The sequence below is a fragment of the Cynoglossus semilaevis genome, chromosome 3 (assembly GCF_000523025.1).
Source record: "Cynoglossus semilaevis isolate Cse_v1.0 chromosome 3, Cse_v1.0, whole genome shotgun sequence".
NCBI classification, from domain to species: domain Eukaryota; kingdom Metazoa; phylum Chordata; class Actinopteri; order Pleuronectiformes; family Cynoglossidae; genus Cynoglossus; species Cynoglossus semilaevis.
The window spans coordinates 14,726,987-14,748,309 of NC_024309.1; the positions used below are offsets into that span (position 1 = coordinate 14,726,987).

General features: G+C 42.4%; 2 protein-coding genes across 12 annotated transcripts in view; both read left to right on the forward strand.

The window, feature by feature from the left end:
* The window catches only part of myom1b (myomesin 1b), a 26,026-nt gene extending 11,925 nt beyond the window's left edge, over positions 1 to 14,101 (forward strand). For 3 of the 10 annotated variants that reach the window (XM_025054432.1, XM_025054433.1, XM_025054434.1), the window contains 27 exons: positions 115 to 298; positions 430 to 604; positions 989 to 1,110; positions 2,634 to 3,104; positions 4,070 to 4,266; positions 4,339 to 4,465; positions 4,608 to 4,792; positions 4,885 to 4,999; positions 5,093 to 5,249; positions 5,327 to 5,433; positions 5,754 to 5,798; positions 5,893 to 6,029; positions 6,111 to 6,255; positions 6,881 to 6,940; positions 7,351 to 7,418; positions 7,499 to 7,612; positions 8,446 to 8,499; positions 8,883 to 8,970; positions 9,132 to 9,170; positions 9,281 to 9,386; positions 9,512 to 9,675; positions 9,890 to 9,926; positions 10,047 to 10,069; positions 10,341 to 10,396; positions 10,483 to 10,698; positions 13,118 to 13,241; positions 13,491 to 14,101. In XM_025054432.1, coding sequence (XP_024910200.1) covers positions 115 to 298; positions 430 to 604; positions 989 to 1,110; positions 2,634 to 3,104; positions 4,070 to 4,266; positions 4,339 to 4,465; positions 4,608 to 4,792; positions 4,885 to 4,999; positions 5,093 to 5,249; positions 5,327 to 5,433; positions 5,754 to 5,798; positions 5,893 to 6,029; positions 6,111 to 6,255; positions 6,881 to 6,940; positions 7,351 to 7,418; positions 7,499 to 7,612; positions 8,446 to 8,499; positions 8,883 to 8,970; positions 9,132 to 9,170; positions 9,281 to 9,386; positions 9,512 to 9,675; positions 9,890 to 9,926; positions 10,047 to 10,069; positions 10,341 to 10,396; positions 10,483 to 10,698; positions 13,118 to 13,241; positions 13,491 to 13,630 — 3,456 coding nt within the window. In that variant the 3' untranslated portion in view covers positions 13,631 to 14,101. Of the gene's footprint in view, positions 1 to 114; positions 299 to 429; positions 605 to 988; positions 1,111 to 2,633; positions 3,105 to 4,069; positions 4,267 to 4,338; positions 4,466 to 4,607; positions 4,793 to 4,884; positions 5,000 to 5,092; positions 5,250 to 5,326; positions 5,434 to 5,753; positions 5,799 to 5,892; positions 6,030 to 6,110; positions 6,256 to 6,880; positions 6,941 to 7,350; positions 7,419 to 7,498; positions 7,613 to 8,445; positions 8,500 to 8,882; positions 8,971 to 9,131; positions 9,171 to 9,280; positions 9,387 to 9,511; positions 9,676 to 9,889; positions 9,927 to 10,046; positions 10,070 to 10,340; positions 10,397 to 10,482; positions 10,858 to 13,117; positions 13,242 to 13,490 lie in introns of those variants that run through there. The other 7 variants (XM_025054435.1, XM_025054438.1, XM_025054439.1 and 4 more) reach the window with 7 other exon arrangements.
* A 347-nt stretch (positions 14,102 to 14,448) lies between these two features.
* Positions 14,449 to 21,323, forward strand: part of LOC103377454 (phosphatidate phosphatase LPIN2) — a 10,483-nt gene continuing 3,608 nt past the window's right edge. The window contains exons 1-13 of one of the 2 annotated variants that reach the window (XM_025054442.1): positions 14,449 to 14,765; positions 17,190 to 17,390; positions 17,954 to 18,049; positions 18,121 to 18,362; positions 18,443 to 18,538; positions 18,629 to 18,752; positions 18,829 to 19,159; positions 19,368 to 19,467; positions 20,014 to 20,210; positions 20,326 to 20,419; positions 20,494 to 20,563; positions 20,645 to 20,728; positions 20,874 to 20,959. In XM_025054442.1, coding sequence (XP_024910210.1) covers positions 17,199 to 17,390; positions 17,954 to 18,049; positions 18,121 to 18,362; positions 18,443 to 18,538; positions 18,629 to 18,752; positions 18,829 to 19,159; positions 19,368 to 19,467; positions 20,014 to 20,210; positions 20,326 to 20,419; positions 20,494 to 20,563; positions 20,645 to 20,728; positions 20,874 to 20,959 — 1,712 coding nt within the window. In that variant the 5' untranslated portion in view covers positions 14,449 to 14,765; positions 17,190 to 17,198. The remainder of the gene's footprint in view (positions 14,766 to 17,189; positions 17,391 to 17,953; positions 18,050 to 18,120; positions 18,363 to 18,442; positions 18,539 to 18,628; positions 18,753 to 18,828; positions 19,160 to 19,367; positions 19,468 to 20,013; positions 20,211 to 20,325; positions 20,420 to 20,493; positions 20,564 to 20,644; positions 20,729 to 20,873; positions 20,960 to 21,323) is intronic. The other variant, XM_008308270.3, reaches the window with a different exon arrangement.

The window sequence follows — 21,323 nt, forward strand, 5'->3', positions numbered from 1 at the left end:
TGTTCTCATTAAAGAGGCGTCTTTGGGTCTGAAGTTCTCATTCCAGTGACTCAGTTCCAGATCTGAGACAGTGCGAGGGACATCAGTTTGACCGTCGTTGTCTTTGTCTTCCAGTGTGTCTCAGGCACCGACAGCTGGCAGAGGGTCAACACAGAGATCCCAGTCAAGTCTCCTCGCTTCGCGTTGTTCGATCTCGCCGAAGGGAAGTCCTACAGATTCCGTGTCCGGTGCTGCAACTCCGCCGGTGTCGGTGAACCATCTGACCCAACCGAGGCCACCACCGTGGGCGACAAGCTTGGTGAGGAGGGTTTAGGAGGAAAAGTAGAAGAAACAACTCATTTCTTTATACTTCATCATTCCTTCATTGTCTCTGCTCGTTTCTTTATACTTCATCATTCCTTTGTTGTCTCTGTCTTTTCTGCCCTGTAGATATCCCATCTGCCCCAAGCAAAGTTGTTCCCACCAGAAACACAGACACATCAGTTGTCGTGTCTTGGGAGGCGTCCCGTGATGCCAAGGAGTTGGTGGGATACTACATTGAGGGAAGCATTGTCGGCAGCAACGTGTGGGAGCCGTGTAACAACAAGCCTGTGAATGCTACCAGGTGAAATACTCCTCAAATACTCACGTTTTCAAATATGTGATCAATAATAATCTTCTGGATTTCTGTATGTTAGTTATCTTTTAAAATCAACTGCAAATGAAGTGTTTTTTGCTGTACTTTTTTTTATTTTTTATCATCTCATAATCCTCTTGGAAGATAACGTTTGATTTGTAGTTGCAACACCTGAAGTGAAGCGTCAGAAGAAAAAGAAAGAAGAAAGAGGAGTTAGAAGTTGTAATTTGATATTTAAAAGACTTTTTATCGATGTTTGTTTCTGTTTAACTGCTTCCTGATTGGTCAATTTAAGATTGAGCTCAGGGTCTGTCCACAGGAGGTAAAAGGGGTAATGTGTCTTCATGTGACACTTTCTCATATTCATCGCAGGTTCATCTGCCACGGGTTGATGACAGGAGAGAAGTACGTGTTCAGAGTCAGAGCAGTCAACGCTGCAGGACTGAGTCAGTTCTCCCCGGAGTCTGAGCCTGTGGAGGTAAAGGCTGCAATCGGTGAGTGACGTCTGGGACATAGTACTTTAGCAAGTACCAGTGTGGTTAGATTGTCTGTTATGAAATATAAAGTTTACATAAATATGTTATGGACTTACTTAGATCATGAAAACGTTGTGTACTTTGACCTCGTCGACTGTCCTCAGATGTTTCCCTCCATCACTGTCCACCGGCACCTCCACACTTTCTTCACCTTAGTCCCACATGTTCTCCTTTTATGTTACTCTGCACTGTTGTGTTCCCCACCAATCCACCACCCTGTTCTGCCACCACCTCCTCCACCTCCTCCCCCTGCACCGCCTGAACTGGGATCAGGCTCAGGACTTGTTGACTTCCTCTCCTTTGGGTCCGAGTGATCCAATGCAGTGGTTGTTACAAACCGGCCCAGTGTCACACACACACACCTGTCCTCACCTTTATCTGTCGTCTGTCCTGGGCACAAAATGTGCTGGCACCCCTGGGTGGTCCTTAAGGTATCTGCAAACACCTGTCCCCCACCCCCAACCCTTCACCCCCGGCCCCCACCAGGACCATGTTGGTCAAACTAACCCACTAACCTGGCTTTGGTTTAGTTCTGTTTGACTGGCTGTCTAAGAAATATCATGTTATACTCTGATATTTGTGTCGCTTTCATCAAACAGTACAATAAACCACAGCAGTTTTATTACTTAGTTACTTTGTATCTGAACTTAACCGTAAATCATATTTGGGCTAGCTACCAAACTGTAGCAGAAATTAGCCAAGAAACCAAACCTAGCCAAACAAAAACTTTCATTCCACCATGAAAACTGTCAAAACAGTTTAAACTTGGCTGAAGTCAACTGTAAAATCAGAGATTAGCAGCCTGTAATTAGCCAAAAATATTTTATTCCAAGTTAGTCAAAACCCAGTTAAAACCCTAACCAAAAACAAATGAAAATTAAGCTCAAAAAGAGTTTACACATGGCCAAGAAATATTTACAGTTTACAGCCAAAATCCAGTTTGAAACATGTATGAAGTTAGCCAAAAATCTGGTTTAATTTTGCTAAAATGTTAACAACAAATCTGTTGGATATAATCCAAAAACAATTTACCCACAATTAAGTTCAGAAAGTTCATCTCAGTTACAAAAACTGTTAAATGATCTACAAATATTTGGAAGAAGCCCAAACACTTTAATCTTCTCAAAAAGAGTCAGTGAAGGTTTTTCTGACTTGCTGCCTGTTTTGTTTTCTTTTACTAATTTCTCTATTTGTGCCTGCACTCCTTCTCACCAGCTGCATGTTCCCATAGTCCCAAACGTAGTTAGAGTCTCTCACACCTGGATGTCACTTCCTGATCATCTTGTCTTCATTTTTCACTCCCGGTCAGATGAAGACATTGTGCTGAATTTCTACAGGCTTCTAGAATTAATTTAGATTTGAATGTGTTAGTTTCATGCCTGGTCCTTCTTTATGTTCCGTGTCTGAACTGTGATTATTTTTTTTATTTTTTTGCCTGGTTTAAAAAACCTTCTTCTGCTCTTCTCTGCTAACTCCTGTAGGGGGCGGCATTCCACATGGTGTGTTACAGGAGATGGGGCCGGGGGGTAAAGCGGGCCAACTAACTGAGCACAGACCACGCTGGACGGGCACGCATGACCCTGTCCAGTCCCTCCCTGACACTAAGCTTAAAGCTCAGACTGACACTGACACTAGAGAGGAGAGTGGGTCAGAACCCACGGGAATAGAACCCACCTCCTCCCCACAGAACAAAACCAAAGGGGCCAAGAAAGGCAGTGTGTCCTGGGCCCCTGACCTTGAAAGAGACCTGGTCTCAGAGTCGTCGTCAGACGCAGTTTCTAACTCACACACCGACACAGAAACAGCAGCACACCTAGAACCAGACCCTGCCCCGGGGCAGGATGTAGATTTAGGTTCTGCCACGGTCGCTGACGCCGGGCAGGAACGTAAGTTCTCATTAGACTCTAACGTTTCTAAACAGGAGACGGAGAAGCCGAGGAGAGACTCGTCAGGTGAGCACTGGTCAAGGAACCTTTTTTTTTTAATCCAGTCCAAATCAAACCATCCTCCATCCCACTCATTTATGACCTAGAATTTGAGATCTTGACCGTGGCCCTGTCTACGAAAGGGGGCGTCGCAGAAAAGGTCTGGGAACCACAGCTTTAGTCCATGTTTAAAAAGAGACTTGACACTACTTAGAACACAAAAAATCAGTTCTGTCGAACAGTGAACAGTTCTCCACAGTACTGTTTTCTTACAGGTAAGTCAACAGAACCAATCCCTGCAGTGTTGACTCACACTGACCAAGTGTCCACTGCTCCGTAGTTCCCTTGAGCACTTTAACACACCAACAACCACACAGCAGCGTTCCCTGGCAGCAGCCACGTAGTCACATTCCCAACTGAAGGACTAGTTAATCCAAACAAACACACCAACCCTTCCTGATCACCATGGTTATTGGACGAGGTTCTGCTTCATTGTATATTTTCCTCTAAATGAGATTCTTCACAATGCTGTCTTTTTACATGTCTATTTTATTCGTAGCTATAATCCACCACCAGGTGGCTAAGCTAATTTTTCCTGTAGCATCGATGTGAGCTTAAATCAGACACTGGTTTGTGTTCTGATTAGGGTTGTTAAACCATAAACAACGTTAAACTGGGTCAAGGAACCGCTGTCATGATTAATTAATTGATTTAATTAATATGACTATATTCAAAAATATACAAAGGTGTAACTCAATATTTAGCTTCAGTTTTCACTTTTCCTTAAAATGCATTTAAAAAATTTCACTCCGATTAATTTCTCAAATGAATTACTGCAAATAAATGTGTTCGACGGCCCTGGTTTTTTATGATCCTGGCCGAGCGTCAGGCATTTTGACGAGTCACCACTTTCTCACCCATCTCCCCATTACATCACCTCGTTCCATCACTGAGACTGTATGATGTCAACTTGGTGGTTTCTGCTCCTTCAGCCTCCCCTGCTCCGCCCTACGGCATCACCGTCCTGGAGTGCGTGCGTGACTCCATGGTGCTGGCCTGGAAGCAGCCGACCTTCGCCGGCGGTGCTGACATCACAGGCTACTTCGTGGATTACCGCGAGGTGATCGATGGCGTCCCAGGGCAGTGGCACGAGGCCAACATCAAGGCTATCAGCGAGCGTGCCTACAGAGTGAGTAGAAAAATATGGTTCTTAAAATCTGTGTTCTAAGTTGGCCGTATCCTCATGTTTCTTTTTTCCTAGGTGTCTGATCTGAAAGAGAACAGGAAGTACCAGTTCCAGGTCCGAGCAACCAACATGGCAGGTGTTGGCATCCCCTCGATGCCGAGTGACACCTTCCTGTGTGAGGAGTGGACCATCGCGGTGCCGGGTCAGTTCAGGGTTCTAGAAACTAAACTTTAAAAAAGGGACTTTTTCTTCCAAATCCAATACATTTGCTCAGGTTTTTTGCAAGAACATTTCTTATTATTATTATTAAATTATTATTATGTCTGCTTTGCTCCTCTCCACAGGACCTCCTCATGACCTTCAGATCACAGAGGTCAGGAGTGATTCGGTGGTTCTGCTCTGGAAACCCCCGGTGTACCAGGGTCGTGACCCGGTCAACGGATTTTACCTGGACATCAAAGAGGCTGGCGCTGCGGAGGAAGCGTGGCGAGGAGTCAACACCAAGGCTACGGAGAAGACGTTCATGAAGGTCGCCATCATCAGATCTTCAGATCAGATTTTTTTTAACCTGGGTTGGGTTAGTCATTTTAATTTTGACTTCCTTTTCCGTCTGTTACACAGATCAAGAACCTGACGGAAGGCGAGACCTACGTGTTCCGCGTCCGCGCTCAGAATAAAGCCGGCGTTGGTAAAACCTCGGAGGTGACAGAACCGGTCCCAGCTCTCACCAAACCAGGTGAGTACCTGGAAAAAAAGGAATCCCTCCTACTGGACGATGAGCGTCTGTCACCGACATGAAAACGTTCTCTCCACCTTCTGTGTCCTCTAGGCACCAAGGAGATAGCTGTGAACGTAGACGACGAGGGCGTGGTCTCCCTGAACTTTGAATGCGGTGACATAACCTCTGACTCCAAGTTTGTGTGGTCCAAGAATTACGAGCAAATCACAGACTCCTCCCGCTTGACTGTAGAGACCAAGGGAAACAAGTGAGACGTTTGTGAAGCTGGGAATCTTCAGCTGTTTGTTTGTTTGTTTGTTTACTGAGTTTTTTTTTTTTTGTCAGGTCCAAGGCTGTGTTCTCCTCCCTCGGGGAAGACGACATCGGTGTCTACTCCTGTCTCGTCACCCACACTGATGGTGCTTCATCCAGCTACGACCTCTCAGCAGAAGGTAACTCAAGGAGGGATAGAAAAGTTCTGTTTTTTTCTGTACCGTGGTAAACAACACCAGGAATATTTGACTTGGAATTGGTAATAAAAAAAAAATCAATACAGCGCTGTAGAATATTTGTACGTTATTGTGAAACAAAATATCACAATGTTTCAATGTACTGCTATTTTCTTACACCCCTAGTGTTCAGGTACAAATGTTGTCCAAAGTCGCACTTTGTTTTTTTAATTTCGTATTAAAGATATCGCAGACTTTCAGACTAGTGTTTTTTTACTCTTTCCTCGTATTAATCTTTCTTTTTTTGACTTTTTTCTCCTCAGAGTTGAAGAGGCTGCTGGTGGTCAGTCATGAACACAAATTCCCCAGTGAGTGAAAACGATGTCGTATCCTGTCTCGACTTATTTTAGTCGTCCCACAGACTGCGCTCTATAACTCCTCTCCCCCACCATCTGCCTCTAGTCATCCCTCTGAAGTCAGAGTTGGCCGTGGAGATGCTGGAGAAGGGCAGGGTTCGCTTCTGGCTGCAGGCGGAGAAGATTTCGGGTGATGCCAAAATCGAATACGTCTTCAATGATGTGGCTATCTCTCAGGGGGAGGTGAGGAGGCAGGAGAAGGAGGTGAAGCCTGTGTTCAGACGGTGATGTTCAGAAACTTCAGTTTCCTCCTCCTGTTCACAGAAATACAAGATGAACTTTGACAAAAACACCGGCGTGATCGAGATGTTCATGGACGCTCTGACACCAGCAGACGAGGGAACCTTCACCTTCCAGCTGAAAGACGGCAAAGCAACCAACCAGTCCAGCCTAGTACTGATAGGAAATGGTACCAAACTTAACAAGTCTGACTTTAAATCGTTTTTAAATAATAATGTACATTTTTAAAAAAAACAGGCAATGTAAAAAAACCACTAAAAGTACAACTATTCTTTAAAAGGCAGAAGAAAGAGAAATTACAAGTGATGTGTAAACAGGAAGTACATTCATCGTTCTAATATTCACTTGGAACTCGTTCTAGCAGCTGCAGACACTGGACTCCCTGAGCTTTGGTATGGTTTTAGGAAGGAGGTCAGCTGACCTCAGAGAGCCAATGGGAACGTACAAATGTCTGAAAGTTTAAATAAATTATTAGTAATTAATTACTCAATTGTTTAACTAAAGACTTAAGTAGTAAAAATCAGTTTAAATCATATTTGGAGTCATCCGTGTTTGGTACGTATTTGAGGTTCTGCAGTTCTACATTATGAACACTAGAGGGCAATAAAAGCCTGGACATACCGTGACTAACGCTAAGCTCTGTTTTTGACTAGCAGTTTGAGCTGTCGGTATAAGTTAGCAACATACAGTAACTACAATGACGTAATCAGCAGTGGGTTTTTATGTGGATTTTTGGATTTAAAGAAGATTGTTTTTAACCATCAAGCGTTGATTTATCTACTTCTAATTCGCAGTTTTTAAGGAGCTACAGAAGGAATCGGAGTTTCAGAGGAAAGAGTTTTTCAGAAAACAAGGTACGAAATAACGTCTGTCACTGGTGTTTGATCTGATTGTGACGTTGATATTTGAATTTTTACATTATTTGTCCAGAAAACTTGTAAGGTTACAGTTAAAAGATCGAATGATTTCAAAAGTTAAAATGGAAAACAATTTTTCTGTTTAACTTTCAAAGCTGAAATTTTATTTTAGACAAAATGGTGCCAAGATTATACTATTATATACTCTAGCACTGCAGTAAAACAGACACGCCGAGTGAATATACAACATAACACTATTAACTAAAAACGGAGTGACACGCCATGTGCCGCTAGAGGGCGCCAAAGTGCCATAAGCTTGAGAATCACTGCCATGTATAATCAGGACAACCTAAGAAAGTTCTAATTTGACGTTTCCCGCCCTCACTTCGCTGTGACGTTTTCCTCAGGTCCGCACTTTGTCGAGTACCTGAGTTATGAGGTGACCCCGGAGTGCTCTGTGGTGCTGAAGTGCAAGGTGAGACCCTAATCTGGGCGTGGTCACGTTGTAAAAAAAAAATCCAGGCCTTCCTGTAAATATAATCTTTTGTTTACAAGGTGGGCAACGTGAAGAAGGAGACCACGGCCGTGTGGTACAAAGACGGACGTGAGATTAAAGCAGACGAACATCTGGGCTTCACTGAGGGAGTGTTGAAACTGGAAATCGCTCAGGTAGGAATTTGAACATATTGGACACGTAAAATAAAAATATGTCAATAAGGAAAATATGTTTTTAAATAATAATTGTATATTATACAGATTATATGAAAATGTTTTCTTTTTCTTTTTAAATTATTCCCTTTAGAAGCTCCGTAATATTCAGATCAAATCATCTGGTTTATTCTCATTTCACGTGACAAAAGCGCGTCGTTCTGTTTCAAACGCTCCACATTCTGTTTGGCTTGGTCGCTAAACAAAATGTCCACTGGAGGGCAGTGTTCCCCACCCCTTTTTGCACCACGAGCGGTTTTATGCCACACAATTTTTTTCATCGCCCAGTGGCAGCGGGGAGTCAGTGGGAGAGGATTTTGTTTTTCTTTTTTTTTTTTTTTAGATTCAGCTTTTATTTTGTAGTTTTGTAGCCGTCTGCTGACTCATCGTTAGGTCTTAGAGAAGTTGGTTGTTTCTCCTTTTTTTGTTTTCTTCCTTTTTTTGTTACTGAAACTGCAACTGAATTAAGCGGTAAAAATACCACGCAGATTAATTTTCATTCGCAACACTGCCCCCATGATTTCCAGTGGTACTGCACTGTTTTAAGCATCCGCAACTTGACCAAAAAAAAACAAAAAACGTACCAAAATTACTCGCATAACGAACACAAACTACAGACGAGGGGCTGGAGGATAAACCAGGTTTAACCAGGAGTTCCTTCCTGTGTCCTCAGTGTTTTCCATCTGTGTCCCAGAAACATCGCCTCATCTGAACATGTGTCTGCTTGTACAACCCTGTCATCAACCCATTTCACTGTAACCTACAAACATCATTTCACATCTGTCCTATTTCAGTGTGACTGTCCTCCAAACACTCCGCCCAATGAAGTAGTCTGGAAAAAACTCAAAGTTGGGATCAGTTTCATTTTTGCCGTTTTTGGCTTTTTCTTTCTGTCGTTTTGTTTGTTTTTGTTGCCGTTTTTGGCTTTTTCTTTCTGTCATTTTGTTTGTTTTTTGATTGATTTTTTTTGTTTTGCTTGCGAGTGCTTTATAATTTTCTTTTTTTTTTTTAATGATAAGTTACATGTTTGTCGGTCTGCTCGCTCCTTTTGCCTTCATGTCTTCCATGTGTTTTCTGCAGCATCATAGCAGAAGAGAAAAGCCGGTCTTTTCTTTTGAATGCACACACTGGTGTTTTGTTTTTTTTTTTTTACTCCGTTGTCGTGGTGATGGCCAAGTGTCTTTTACTGTACGTGACCTTTGACCCCAGTGCTCCCCCTCCCCTCTGTCAGATTTCCAAGAAGGATTCTGGGATGTACGAAGTTGTCCTGAAGGACGACAGAGGGAAAGACACGGCCACGCTGAACCTGAAGGATCAGGGTAACTCTGAGTTTTTTAACTGTCAAATTCAGTTTTATTGTTTGTTCCCTGTTTGTATTTGATCTGTTTTAATTGCGTTTTTATCGTCTTTTTATCTGACTATTGGATCGAAGTCTACACTGGATAAATCTCACTGTTCACGCCGCTCTCTGTTTTCGTAGGTTTCAAGGACTTGATGAATGAGGTTTTCAGTTTCATTGGTAATAAAAAAAACCAAAAAAAACAAAAACAACCTGTAGCTTTTAGATACTTCACTGTGATTGAATTTTAAATCCATCCTTTTAACCAAATTTGTTTGTTTGAATCGCAGCCAACTCCTCCACTCCACTGAAGATCACCAGCACAGAGAAGGGCATCAGACTCTACACCTTCGTCAACATCTACAACGACTTACTCCAAGTGACGTGGCACTACAAGTGAGATCCACAAACACAGGGGGTGGGGGGGTAGGGAGGAGGGGTATTATTATTATTATTATTATTAGCAGTATCTCTGACCCTGGGGGGGCGTGGCTCTAACCGTAGCCGTTCATGTCTGTCAGAGATTCGGCCATCTCCTTCTCTGACCGTATCAAGAGCGGCGTGGTGGGAGAGCAGCTGTGGCTGCAGATCTCTGAGCCCACGGAGAAGGACATGGGCAAATACGCCATCGAGTTCAACATGGGAAACGGAAGTCTGAGGAGAGAAGTGGAGCTGTGTGGTCAAGGTGAGAACCAGCAACCTGCTGGACCATGACAAATGAGTCAAGGTTTTGATCTGATTATTCACCAAATTAATTGTGATTAATCAAACATCAAACTCAACATTTTTACTGCAAGAACAGAAAGACAAATAAGAGCAGATAGATGTTTGGACTGGTCTGCAGTGACCTCTTTGACCTTTAGGGCACACTTCTTAACCACTTGTTTTGTGTTTCACAGCATTTGATGACGCTTTCGCAGAATTCCAGAGACTCAAGTAAGTTTTTTCTTTTTTTTTTTCTTCTGTATAAGAGAAGAATAAATAAAAGTTCTTACCTTCCACTTCTCAGGCTCACTGATGACGTTTGTGTCTTTGTTTTTTTTCTTACCTCTTCAGAGCCGCGGCTGTTGCAGAGAGAGGTGAGTCACACTGTGTTCATATTGTATATAAAAAAAAATCAACAATATGTTCATTTGACAAATTAATTAATCACTTTAAAGGAAACAAAATGACTAATCAGTGATATTCGTCCTGTAAGTCACAAAGTTAGAAGAAATATTAAAAAATAAATTAATTTGACCTGCTGACCCTTCTTGGCCTCCCCACAATAACTCCGCGCCCCCCACTTTGAGAACCACTGTTTTGATCTGTAAGGAAAAATAAGAGTAACGTTGAAGTACCTTTCCTCAGGTCGTGCTCGAGTCGCTGGAGGTTTGCCTGACGTGGTCACCATCCAGGAGGGCAAGGTACCTGTCCTGCTGAGTACAAGTACAAGTACACGCTGTACTTTACACCTTCGTTCAGTGACTGTAGTTTCTGATCGTCCCCCCAGGCTCTCAACCTCACCTGCAACATCTCCGGTGATCCCCTACCGGAGGTCACCTGGCTGAAGAACGAGAAGGAGATCGCATCGGACGAGCACTGCATCCTGAGGTTCGAGTCCGGAAAGTTCGCCAGCTTCACCATCACCGCGGTGAGCGTGTCCGACTCGGGCAAATACAGCATCCTGGTGAAAAACAAGTACGGCACAGAGAGCGGAGACTTCACCGTAAGTGTGTTCATCCCCGAGGAGGTGGGCGGCAAGAAAAAATAAGAGCCGTCCAAATCTTGTCGTAAATATGTACAAAACGTGAAAAGGGCTGAACTGAAGGGAGGCGTGAGGTGTTTGTGTAGAATATCCAAAGATTTAAAAACCAAAAAAAAAAAACCATAAAATAGAGGTGCTCTAACCAGAGGTGTTCATCAGTTCAGTGAAACGTACCAAAGATTTGGTCCAGAGTCTGCTGCCATTTTTGCGCTGCGTGTTTGTGTGAAGTGGTGACGTCCGGAGAGTCACGCGTCGGTGTATGTTTGCTATAAGAGATACAGTGAAACAGTAGTTTACAGACGGACGCTGAAGAGTCAAAGACATGTGGTCGGACGGACGTGCATGGAGTCAAGAGAATGTGAAAAACTTTGTAGTTAGTGTGCGTTAAAAGTGTGTTTTCATCGGACACATTTGAGTACATTTGCAACAAAAGTTGTGACACAAAAAACCAAAGTGTAAATTTATAACCTTGGCCGTCATTCGTCCTCAGTGGAGGCGGGAACTACCTACCAACTATGAGTCACAAACTCTGTTGAAGTCGCCTTTGTTTTGGAAATAGCTGCTAAGCTAAGCTAAGCTTATTATATAAACATGGCATTGTATGACATTGCCATCTTATCGACATCGTATCCATTATCACTTTAAGGAAAAAAAAATCTTGGGCATCACCGACGGCACCATAACCAAAATGAAACCGACTTCTGCAGCGATAGCCAATAAAAATTTAGCACTAAAAGATTATAACGTGTTATACTTTGATAACCTTAGTTGCGTGTTGATAAACTTAAGTGTCGCTCAGCTTTAGTAAATTATAATAAGTCAGTAGCGTTAGGCTGCCACAGGAGGCGCCACTAGGAATATTTGGTTCTGCTCGGAAGGCAGGTGTGCTAACCGCTAAACCATGGAACCACAACAGTGGTTACATTTGTCAGCCGTCTACAGTTTTCATGGCAAACCATCAACCCACACGAATGGAAAAGTTGGCTGAATTGATGGTCCACAAATATGGTCCAACATGTAGCAGAAGTAACCCAATATCTGGCCCACGTGGGTGTGGTTGCACAGATGCTCCCTGGTCCATAAATTATTAGACTTCATGACACGATTTAGTTGCAAATGTACTTCAACGCGGTGGTTCAGTGGAGAACGTGCCTTTTCATCTGCTAGGAGGTCCAGTGTTGTTGTTGTTGTTGTTGTTCCATTGTATCCACCCTCACTGTGATGGTGTTGTGGTCATGACATCACTTCCTTGTCAGTAGTGAACACTGTGCTCAGCGCCTTGTCCTCTCATTGTTATTATTATGATTATAATGATTATTATTGTTGTTGTTGTTTTCCTTCACTTCCCTTCACTGTCCATAAATCATGATTATGGCGCCTCCTTTTGTTCATAATGATTATATTTATGATGTCACTGTCATGACAACTGTAATCACTGTCCAACCCAAACGTTAGTGATTATCGCTCCACTTCCTGTTCCCTTGTTTCTTGGTGACACTAATAAAAAACAAGCATGTTCTTCCCCACCTCCTCCTCCTCCTCTTCCTCCTTCTTCTCCTTGTTCTTCTGTTGTCGCCTGACTTTGGTTTTCACACCCTTCACCGTTTTTCTCCCCGGTGTTTCATCATCCACTCCAGGCACTTTTTCCTCCCTTTTTTCACTCCCACTCCCCATCACTGTACACACCGACCTGTGGCATCAGAAATGACATCACAAACACAGACAAGCCAAGGATCAGCAGCTCCACGTCTCTGTTTACGTTCACCAACTGTAAATTGTCAGTGACGTCTATCAAAAGTGTTTACATGAGTCTTAAAGGGCCAGTCTCCGATTTAAAGACGCTGTTTGAGCGAAGGTTACACATTCTCTGGGGGATGGGGGGGGGTTGTAGCTTAAGGTTAGCCTTGAAAGTAGCTGAAGTTTGGCCCAGAAATACAACACAATTGGCCAAAACATACAGTACATAGAAGTTAGCCAAAATAGCTATAAACAGCCAATGAATTTGAAGGAAGTCCAGACTTGGCTAAAATAAAAATGTTGCCAGAATTAGTTCAAATCCTTTAGTTAGATTATTTAGTGTTACCCTAAAAGAAAACTAGAAGGTTTTTTTTTAAAGAATTAAAAGTAAAACAACGGATATTCACGTTATTTCGTTGGGACTAAATACAAATTTATACATATATATTATATAATCCCACTCCTGCTGTTATACAATTTGAATGACCTAAAACTGAATTAGACAGAAAGCTGCAAAAACAACATCTGAACAAGTGACTGACGAGAACTGAAGGTGAGTACTGCAGTGGTACTAGGTTACTGTGTACAAAGTACTGACTTACTGGTGAAGGACTGACTGTTGATGTGACTGTCTGTCTCTCAGCTGGAGACCACCGAGGGTTTACCCGACCTGGGGGTGACCTCCTACTGGACCGACGCAGACGGAAATGTGATGTTTGGTCCAAACACGCCCCAACAAAAGATGGAAGCTGTGCAAAAGAAAAAAGGTGAGAAAGACTGTAGTTTTAATGTAGTAGTATAACAACAACAATCACGAGAAAGACTGTAGTTTTAATGTAGTAGAACAATGGTATAACAACAATCACATTTTTATCAAATAACAGTATTTGTTGCACGACTGCCCCCTACAGGCTAGAATGAGAAGGATGTGAATTAATGCTTTTTTTTTTTTACACTTTTTTCCCCCTCTTATCAATAACAAAATTTAAAATAATACCAACACTTTTTTTCTGCAGAATCACTGGGTAAAACGAGTCCACAGAAAACAGAGAAAAGTCAAACTGAGGTGAAAAGGAAGGATTCTGTTGCTGCTGCTGCTGCTGAGGAAGAAGAAGAACTGAAACCTGGACGTTCAGAAGTAACTGAAGCAGAGTAGAATTATGGTAGAAAAATGGTAAAACACGGCTAAATACTTTGAGGTTTGTTGTTTTAGTGACACTTTAGTGACGGTGTTTGGTTTACATATGAAATAACCAACAACTTTTACTCACACCAAAAACTTTGTCACTCACATGTCTCTCTTCATTGATCACCTGACACAGACTGAGCGTAACGTTTGCCTCATTTTAAAAATGTAAGTTTTGTTTCATATATACTTGTTTATATATATATATATATTTTTTTTTTTTTGCCCAAAGGTTTTACCCAAACCTACACCCAACATTTTGGTAATTGGATAATAATCTTGAAGACTCTTCATCAACTTTCTGATTTTAATTTGACACATTTTCCTTCCTCTGGGAAACCCCAGTGTTGTCATGGTAGAGCTGGACTCAGCTGCTCCGTCGTCAGGCAATAAAAAAACCTGTACTTCCCCTTTACAGCTGATCAGATGACTATTTTTAGTATTACTTTCGTTTTGACCTCACTCAAATGTGTGAAAAATGTTGTGTCAACTTCACATGAAAATCCAAGAAAATAACATTGACAAATATATCCACCTGTTTTAGGATGAGGTTTTACTGTTATGACGGGGTTTTCAGGCCTGTTTTTTGACAACATGGGCGTCCATTCCGGCATCCTGTGGAAATAAGAGTTAATTAATTAGAAAAAATAATATTTAATTTTTGATTTAAGTACTAGTTATTTTTACATAATGCTTAATAGTCTGCATTATGGTTTCGGTCATTATTTTCACTCGGCAGAAGTGAAAATAAATAAAGTTTAATTTAAAAAATCGTCATCAAATTTTTATTGTAATTTTAATTAAATAAAAAAATTACTTATATATATTATAAATACAGATAATTACGATAGATTAATTAGAAAATCTAAATATTTTTTTTTTAAGTTAACAATGACTTACATTAAGTTACCCGTATGTTCTACTACAACATTACGACACCTGTGGTCACGTGTTCCTCCCGCTGCCTGCTGCTGCTGGCTGAGTACAGCCGGGTCACGTGATGCCGTCTCGTTCCCTCCGGCTGTAGCGGCGGCAGCGTTAATGAGGTTGTAACTGCCGCCGGTGTTTGAGGAACGGAGAAGAGGAGTAACTCCTGCTGCAGCAGGTAGGAGTCACTTAAACGACGAATTGATTTACGTTATTAAGTCTTCGTCGTGAGTTTTCTCCGTTGTTGAAGTTATTGAGTTGTTAATTCACGTTCAACTGTCGAAAGAAGTACAACGGTTATCGTGATTGAACTAAACCGCTTTTTGAATGACGTAATACTGACTTAAAAAAAATCTCATTCATTTACATTTACTTTACGTAATATTCAAGTGAATTTTGATAAATTATCAATAATATAGATACGCGGTGTTCAACAGTGGGTCAGCGACCCCCAGGCGGACTGCTTGGTACTGCGGGGAGGTTGTGAATTGTTTGTTGACCGGACAGTTTTTATATTTGTGGGTCATTGTTGTTGGCATGATAACCTGTACTGTATGCCAGGGCATTAGCATAGTAACAGGGTGTCACTTAAACGTGTTTTTACAATTGAAATAATAATAATGTGAAGAGCTGGTATGAAAATTATTCAATATTGATATTGATATTGGCGTTGATTTTAGTTGACAGGTTTGTTTATAAAAGTCTGGTCGCCTTACTGTATAAACTGCTGTGTTATTTGATGCTAGCTTAGCAACTGAATCCAGAATAACAAGATAAAAAGGCTAATTACAAATTTATAAAAAATTAAATTAAATTTTAAATTAAAATTTTTAATGCATTTAGGCAATGGCTCTGACTCAAACTCTTCATTGCTGGGAGGGGGTTGAAGACCCCTGATGGATAGAGTTTTATATACTGTATAAGTCAGTTATGGTGTATAATAATAATAATAATATAACATTGTAAAAAAAAAAGTAAAAGTAATTTTAGTTTTAAGTTTTGCTTGAGTGCTTCACCTCATGCTGTACAGCTGACCTAGAAAAAGGGAAAAGTAATTGAAAATAAGATAAAATGGTCAAAAATGGAATTGATAAGAAAATGTTAAATGATTGAATTTAACATGTTTAATTCAATTTTTTATCTGTGAACTTGCAGATTCAAATTTCGCAAGAAAAAAAAAATTGCAAACCCATGGAAAAAAAATCCAATCAACAAAGAAGTCAAAGAAGTTTCCAAACATTTACATTTTTTATGTAAATGTTTTTTTTAAATATGATTTAAAAAAGAAAAATATAAATAAATCATCTATCGTCTGATTAGAGTTTAAATACGTACTATTTTTACTGTCATACTGACAAGTACAGTAAGGTGTCCACTGTGGTACCTAGTGTGGACAGTGAAAGGCAGATTAGTCCTAATCCCATAAACAGGGATTAGCAGCGCTCCAACATTCCTTCAGTTCTTCCTCACAGACAGAACTCTGCGGCTGCTGAATGGAAACCTGTTTGTTATTGTTGTCATTCAGTTATAAATGCTCCAAAAACTGTAGTAAAAAAAACTGTGAAGAACTTTACTGTCGACCCTTGAACTCATCACATAGAAACACAAACGTTATGTAATTGGTCAGAACGACAGCCAGTCTAATATGAGGTGAAGCAGTGAACATAGTCTTTCTAAATGGGCTTTTTATAAGGAACCTTGAAAGTGCTTGAAAGTCATTGAATTAGTTTTGTGAAGTTCCTCGTTGAGTGCTTGAAAGTCATTGAATTAGTTTTGTATTTTTTTAAGTTGTTGTGAAGTTCCTCGTTGAACATAAAGATTGATTGTCGGCCATTTTGGAAATGCTGTTTTCAATGTCTGTTCTATTTATGAAGTTCTCCACTCTGACTTAGGGTCTTATGTAAGAGGTTAGCATTAGCAGCTGGAGCTAGGTCTCCTACAGGTCAGGGCTGGGACTTCACCTGTTGTTCACAGTCCTGTTGTGGACACATGGACACCTCTGGGACATGTCCCCTGGACTCTGGTCAGTTGTAGGGCCTTCAAAGACCTGGCTGAAAATGCAAAAAAAAAAAAAATTAAATTAAATTAAATTTTGTTTAAGACATTTAAGATTTAGTTTTCTGGAACATCAACTCAAAAAAAAAAAACTTGCTGATTCAGCGACCTGACACTCTATAATGTTTTTTTTCTATGCTTTACTATAAAAAAAAAAAAACTTGCTGATTCATCGACCTGATACTCATGTTTAATATAATGTTTAATGTATAATGTTTTTTTCCTATGCTTTACTGCAGTCTAAAAACCTGGATGTTTAGGTTGATGGTTCACTGTATGGTGAAGTCAGAGTCAAATATGAATGACAGCGTCTGATTGGTCCAGTTCAGACTGACATAAACATTCAGATGTGGGTCATATGATGGTGAAATGTATCCAGGTGTGGGCCACGTCTCCCTGGTTCAGCTCAGGAACTATTTAAAGGAAAATAGGACACAGCTGCTGCTGCATTCAGGGACCAGTTTATCAGCAAAAGGAGACGAACGCTGCGCCCCCCAGTGGCCTAATGTGGTAGAATGGCGACTAAAGAACATGTCTTTGTTGTCAGGTGGGCACCATGAACTACGTGGGGCAGCTGGCGGGGCAGGTGCTGGTGACAATGAAGGAGCTGTACAAGGGCATCAATCAGGCCACGCTGTCAGGATGCATCGACGTGATCGTGGTGCGACAGGCCGACGGAACCTTCCAGTGTTCGCCGTTTCACGTCCGCTTTGGGAAACTGGGCGTGCTGCACTCCAGGGAGAAAGTGGTGAGTGAATATTATCAAATGTGGTTAAAAAAAAAGTAAAAATGTGTCAAGTTTTATCACAGGACAACAGTGGATTAATCTAGATCGGGGGTGCCCCCACTTTTTTGGCTTCACTCACATAAACTGAACACAGTTAAGTTTATACATAATACGTGAGGTGTTGAATAAATGCATGTGGTTTTACTGTATGGTCCAATACAAATATATTATTACAGTATATGATCAGTTCAGATGAATCAACCTTCCTAAATATGATCCAAGAAATATATATATATATAATTTTTATTTTTCTGGAACAGACAAAGACAAATATCAGCAGATAGATGTCAGTGTTTCTCACCTGTGTTTATTTGTGACTGAATCATGTGGTATGACTTCAGTAACTGTACTGTGTGCAGCCCTAAATCCTGCAGTCCTGGATTATTTTGCTGAAATGCTACAAAAGCTCGACTGTTTCCTCCGCGGCTCAGCTCTTAGCTCTGTTTGAACCTCACGCACACACTGCTGTCGTGTTGTAGATAAACCTGCGTGTTTGTTAAGATGTTTGTTGTTCAATGTCACAGATCGACATAGAAATCAACGGGGAGCCTGTGGAGCTGCAGATGAAACTCGGGGACAACGGAGAGGCCTTTTTTGTTCGAGAGACGGAGGAGCTCAACGTGAGTTTGATGGTCAAACATGTGGTAGAAATACAAAGAGCTCAGTGAAAACAAGGAGGTTCTTCACACAGGAGTTCATCCCAGCCCACCTGGTCACCTCGCCCATCCCCACAGAGGAGGCCCCGTTCAGGAGCCCAGACCACAGCCCGACGGCGAGTCCAGGCGACCAGAGCTGCCAGAACTCGGCTCTGAAGAAGAAGAAACGGCGCAGGAGGAAGCACCGAGCGGAGCCGCACAAGGAGGAGCAGCCCAGCACCACTGCAGGCAGTGAGCAGGAGCAGGAGCAGGAGCTCAGTTCAGACGAGGAGCAAAGGTCAGACACTGGACCATCAGTGAGAGTTTGTTGTGAAAACCCTTTTTTTTTTTTTAACACTCATTTTCTCTTCTGGGCAGGGCGTCCACCGTGAGCAGCAGACAACTCTCTCCCCTCGGTGACTTTGAGTGGGACAGCTATCCTTTCTCTGACAGTGACTGGTCTCCCTGTTCTCTGTAGGTTTATCGGTTTATACTGAGTTTCGTTCCGTGAAATAAAACAGATCTGCAGCTTCTACATCTGTGTCTTTTCTCCACTCGCTCCAGTGACGTGGCTGAACCTACGGCGCCCCAGAGCGACTCGGAGCTGTTGGTGAAGCCAGCTGGACGTACGCTCAGGGCAGAGTCTTACATGCAGTGGACGTGGGGGGAGTTCCCAGAATCCACCAGGGTAGGGCCTGTAATGAAGACAGGTGGACGCCTGTCCTCCTTCACATGTCCATGTTTGTCAACTGTCCTGTCTCCAGGTCATCAAGAAGGACAGAACAGAACCCAGAGTGTTGTCCATCACTCCATCTGAGAGCACACATTTCCGGGTCATTCTGAGCTCGGAGGTGATGGAAGAAGAGTCAAAGGACGGAGATAAGACCACGGACTCCACCTGCAGTATAGTCAGACCGGAGCCTCGACCCTACAAACCCACCGCCTGCTGCCGTGAACCCCAACCTCCCGCAGCGTCGTCACAGACCAACGCTAAACCAGAGCGGAAGCCACGGTGGACGTCCTCACCTCCCAGCCGCAGGGACAGCGGCTCTGCTGCCAGAGGCGTGGACGCAGTTGGAGACAGAGAGAGGAAGGGTAGAACTTTGACTTCTTTTTATCTTCTCCACACACCAGTCCCCCTGGGGGTTAACCTGTAGAACAACACGTGTTGTGTGAATGTATGTGAACGTTTGCAGGAAGGATGTCGTTGTGGTCTGTGTCTCACGCTGTCGTCTAGGAGGGAAAAAGAAAACAGTTCAGTGTTTTTTCCTCCCTGACGTCTCACTGTCTCTGCTTCGTTCAGGCTCCACAAAGAGGAACCAACATCTGGGACCGACAGACATTTATCTGGACGATCTGAACTCACTGGATCCTGATGTGGCCGCTCTCTACTTTCCAAAAAGGTACAAATCCCATTGTTCTCAAACTATGGTCCACGTACCGCTGGTGGTACTCGTGTGGTCCTAGGAGTGTGTATTTTCAGTGTTCTGGTGATTTGATACGTATCACGATAGAGGGGGTGACGGTACGATATACTGCGATATACTGTGATATACTGTGATACTTTGGGCACGAATATTTCACTGTCAACTATTGATAAAAAAAAATCAATAGTGCTGTAGAATATAAATATTGTGAAATGAAATATCGTGATATTTTAGTTTATCAATATTTCCTGACACCCCATGTGGTGGCACCGGGAATCTTTTTTCTTGTTTAAGAAGATGCAGAAAAAAAAAAAAGTTTTAAATCCTGTAAAAAGAGACCATTTGACTCCAGTGGGACTTGGTCTAATAAAATAATCTTATAATATATGATATAAGGAGGGATTCATTTGTCTTGATGTCCTGTAGATTGAAGGTTAAAGTTAGAGCCAATCAGATCCCTTATACAATATTAGAAATTTATTTTGAAAAAAAATAACCAATTTTTTGACTGTGTGATTTCAGCGAGTCTGAGCCGGTTCCCAAACACTGGGTGGAGGTCCGACAGAAGGGACAGCGCTCCGGCTCCCAGTCCCCACAGTCAGTGGGCAGTGCTGCAGCAGACAGTGGCACCGAGTGTCTGTCCGACTCTTCAGGCGATCTCCCAGAAGTCACTCTGTCACTGTGTGGAGGTCTGAACGAGGCCTCGGAGATCTCCAAAGGTTCTACGTCACACTTCCTGTCAGAGGACAAACAGACAGACACCACCTGTGATCAGAGGACAAACAGACAGACACCACCTATGACACCCGTTCATCTTCTTCTTCCTTATTTCAGAGAAGTTCATGGAACACATCGTCACCTTCCACGAGTTCGCTGAGAATCCTGGGATCATCGAGAACCCCAACCTGGTGGTGCGGATTTCAAACAGGTGGATGACGTTGACTCTTCTGTCAAAATAAAGACAAACACACCTCAGCTGATTGGTCGATCATTTCCTCCCAGGTATTACAACTGGACGCTGGCTGCACCGGTCATACTGAGCATGCAGGCTTTTCAGAAGAAGTTACCAAAGGTACCGTCGACCGTCGAGGGTTCACTTTTGACAGTGTGAGTTAGAGGTTGAATTTTCTGTAAAATATATGAATGTTCACAGGCTACGATGGAGTCCTGGGCCAAAGAGAAGATGCCAAAGAAGTCTGGACGTTGGTGGTTCTGGAGGAAGAGCAGCGTGACACAGGTATTAACACAGTCACAGAAACATCATCATCACCAGATGTCGATACATTTGAATAGTCATTTGCCTGTGAATCAGCGGAACTTTGCCTTGTAAATGAGTCGACTTGTGTGAACGATGATGAAGAGTCCCCTCTCCCTCCCTTCAGTCATCAACAGAGGCCAAGTCAGAGAGACATCAGTCCCTGTGCGGCGCTGAGGCGAGCCCCGCCCTTCAGCTGGCCCCAGAATCACAGTGAGTCAGCAACACCGCTCCGAGTTTCTCACACTCACACACACACACGGCCTCACAGGCTGAGATCAGGAAACATGTGACCACAGACAAGAGACGGTAGAGATCTGTGAAAGTGACCGACATCCAGAGAGTTGGTCTGTAGAACTTATCATATATATATATATTTACATATATACAAAATACATGAGCCTACAAAAAGCAGGGTAATAGGGTCTGCTGCCCTCTAGGGGGTGTATTGGGTTATGCATGGCTTTGTATTATGGGTGTAAGAAATTATCCATACACTGAAATATCCCAATATTTCCTCTCCTGATCCCGTATCAATCTCCTCCTCCATCAGTTATTGATTTTTTCTCACCAATTC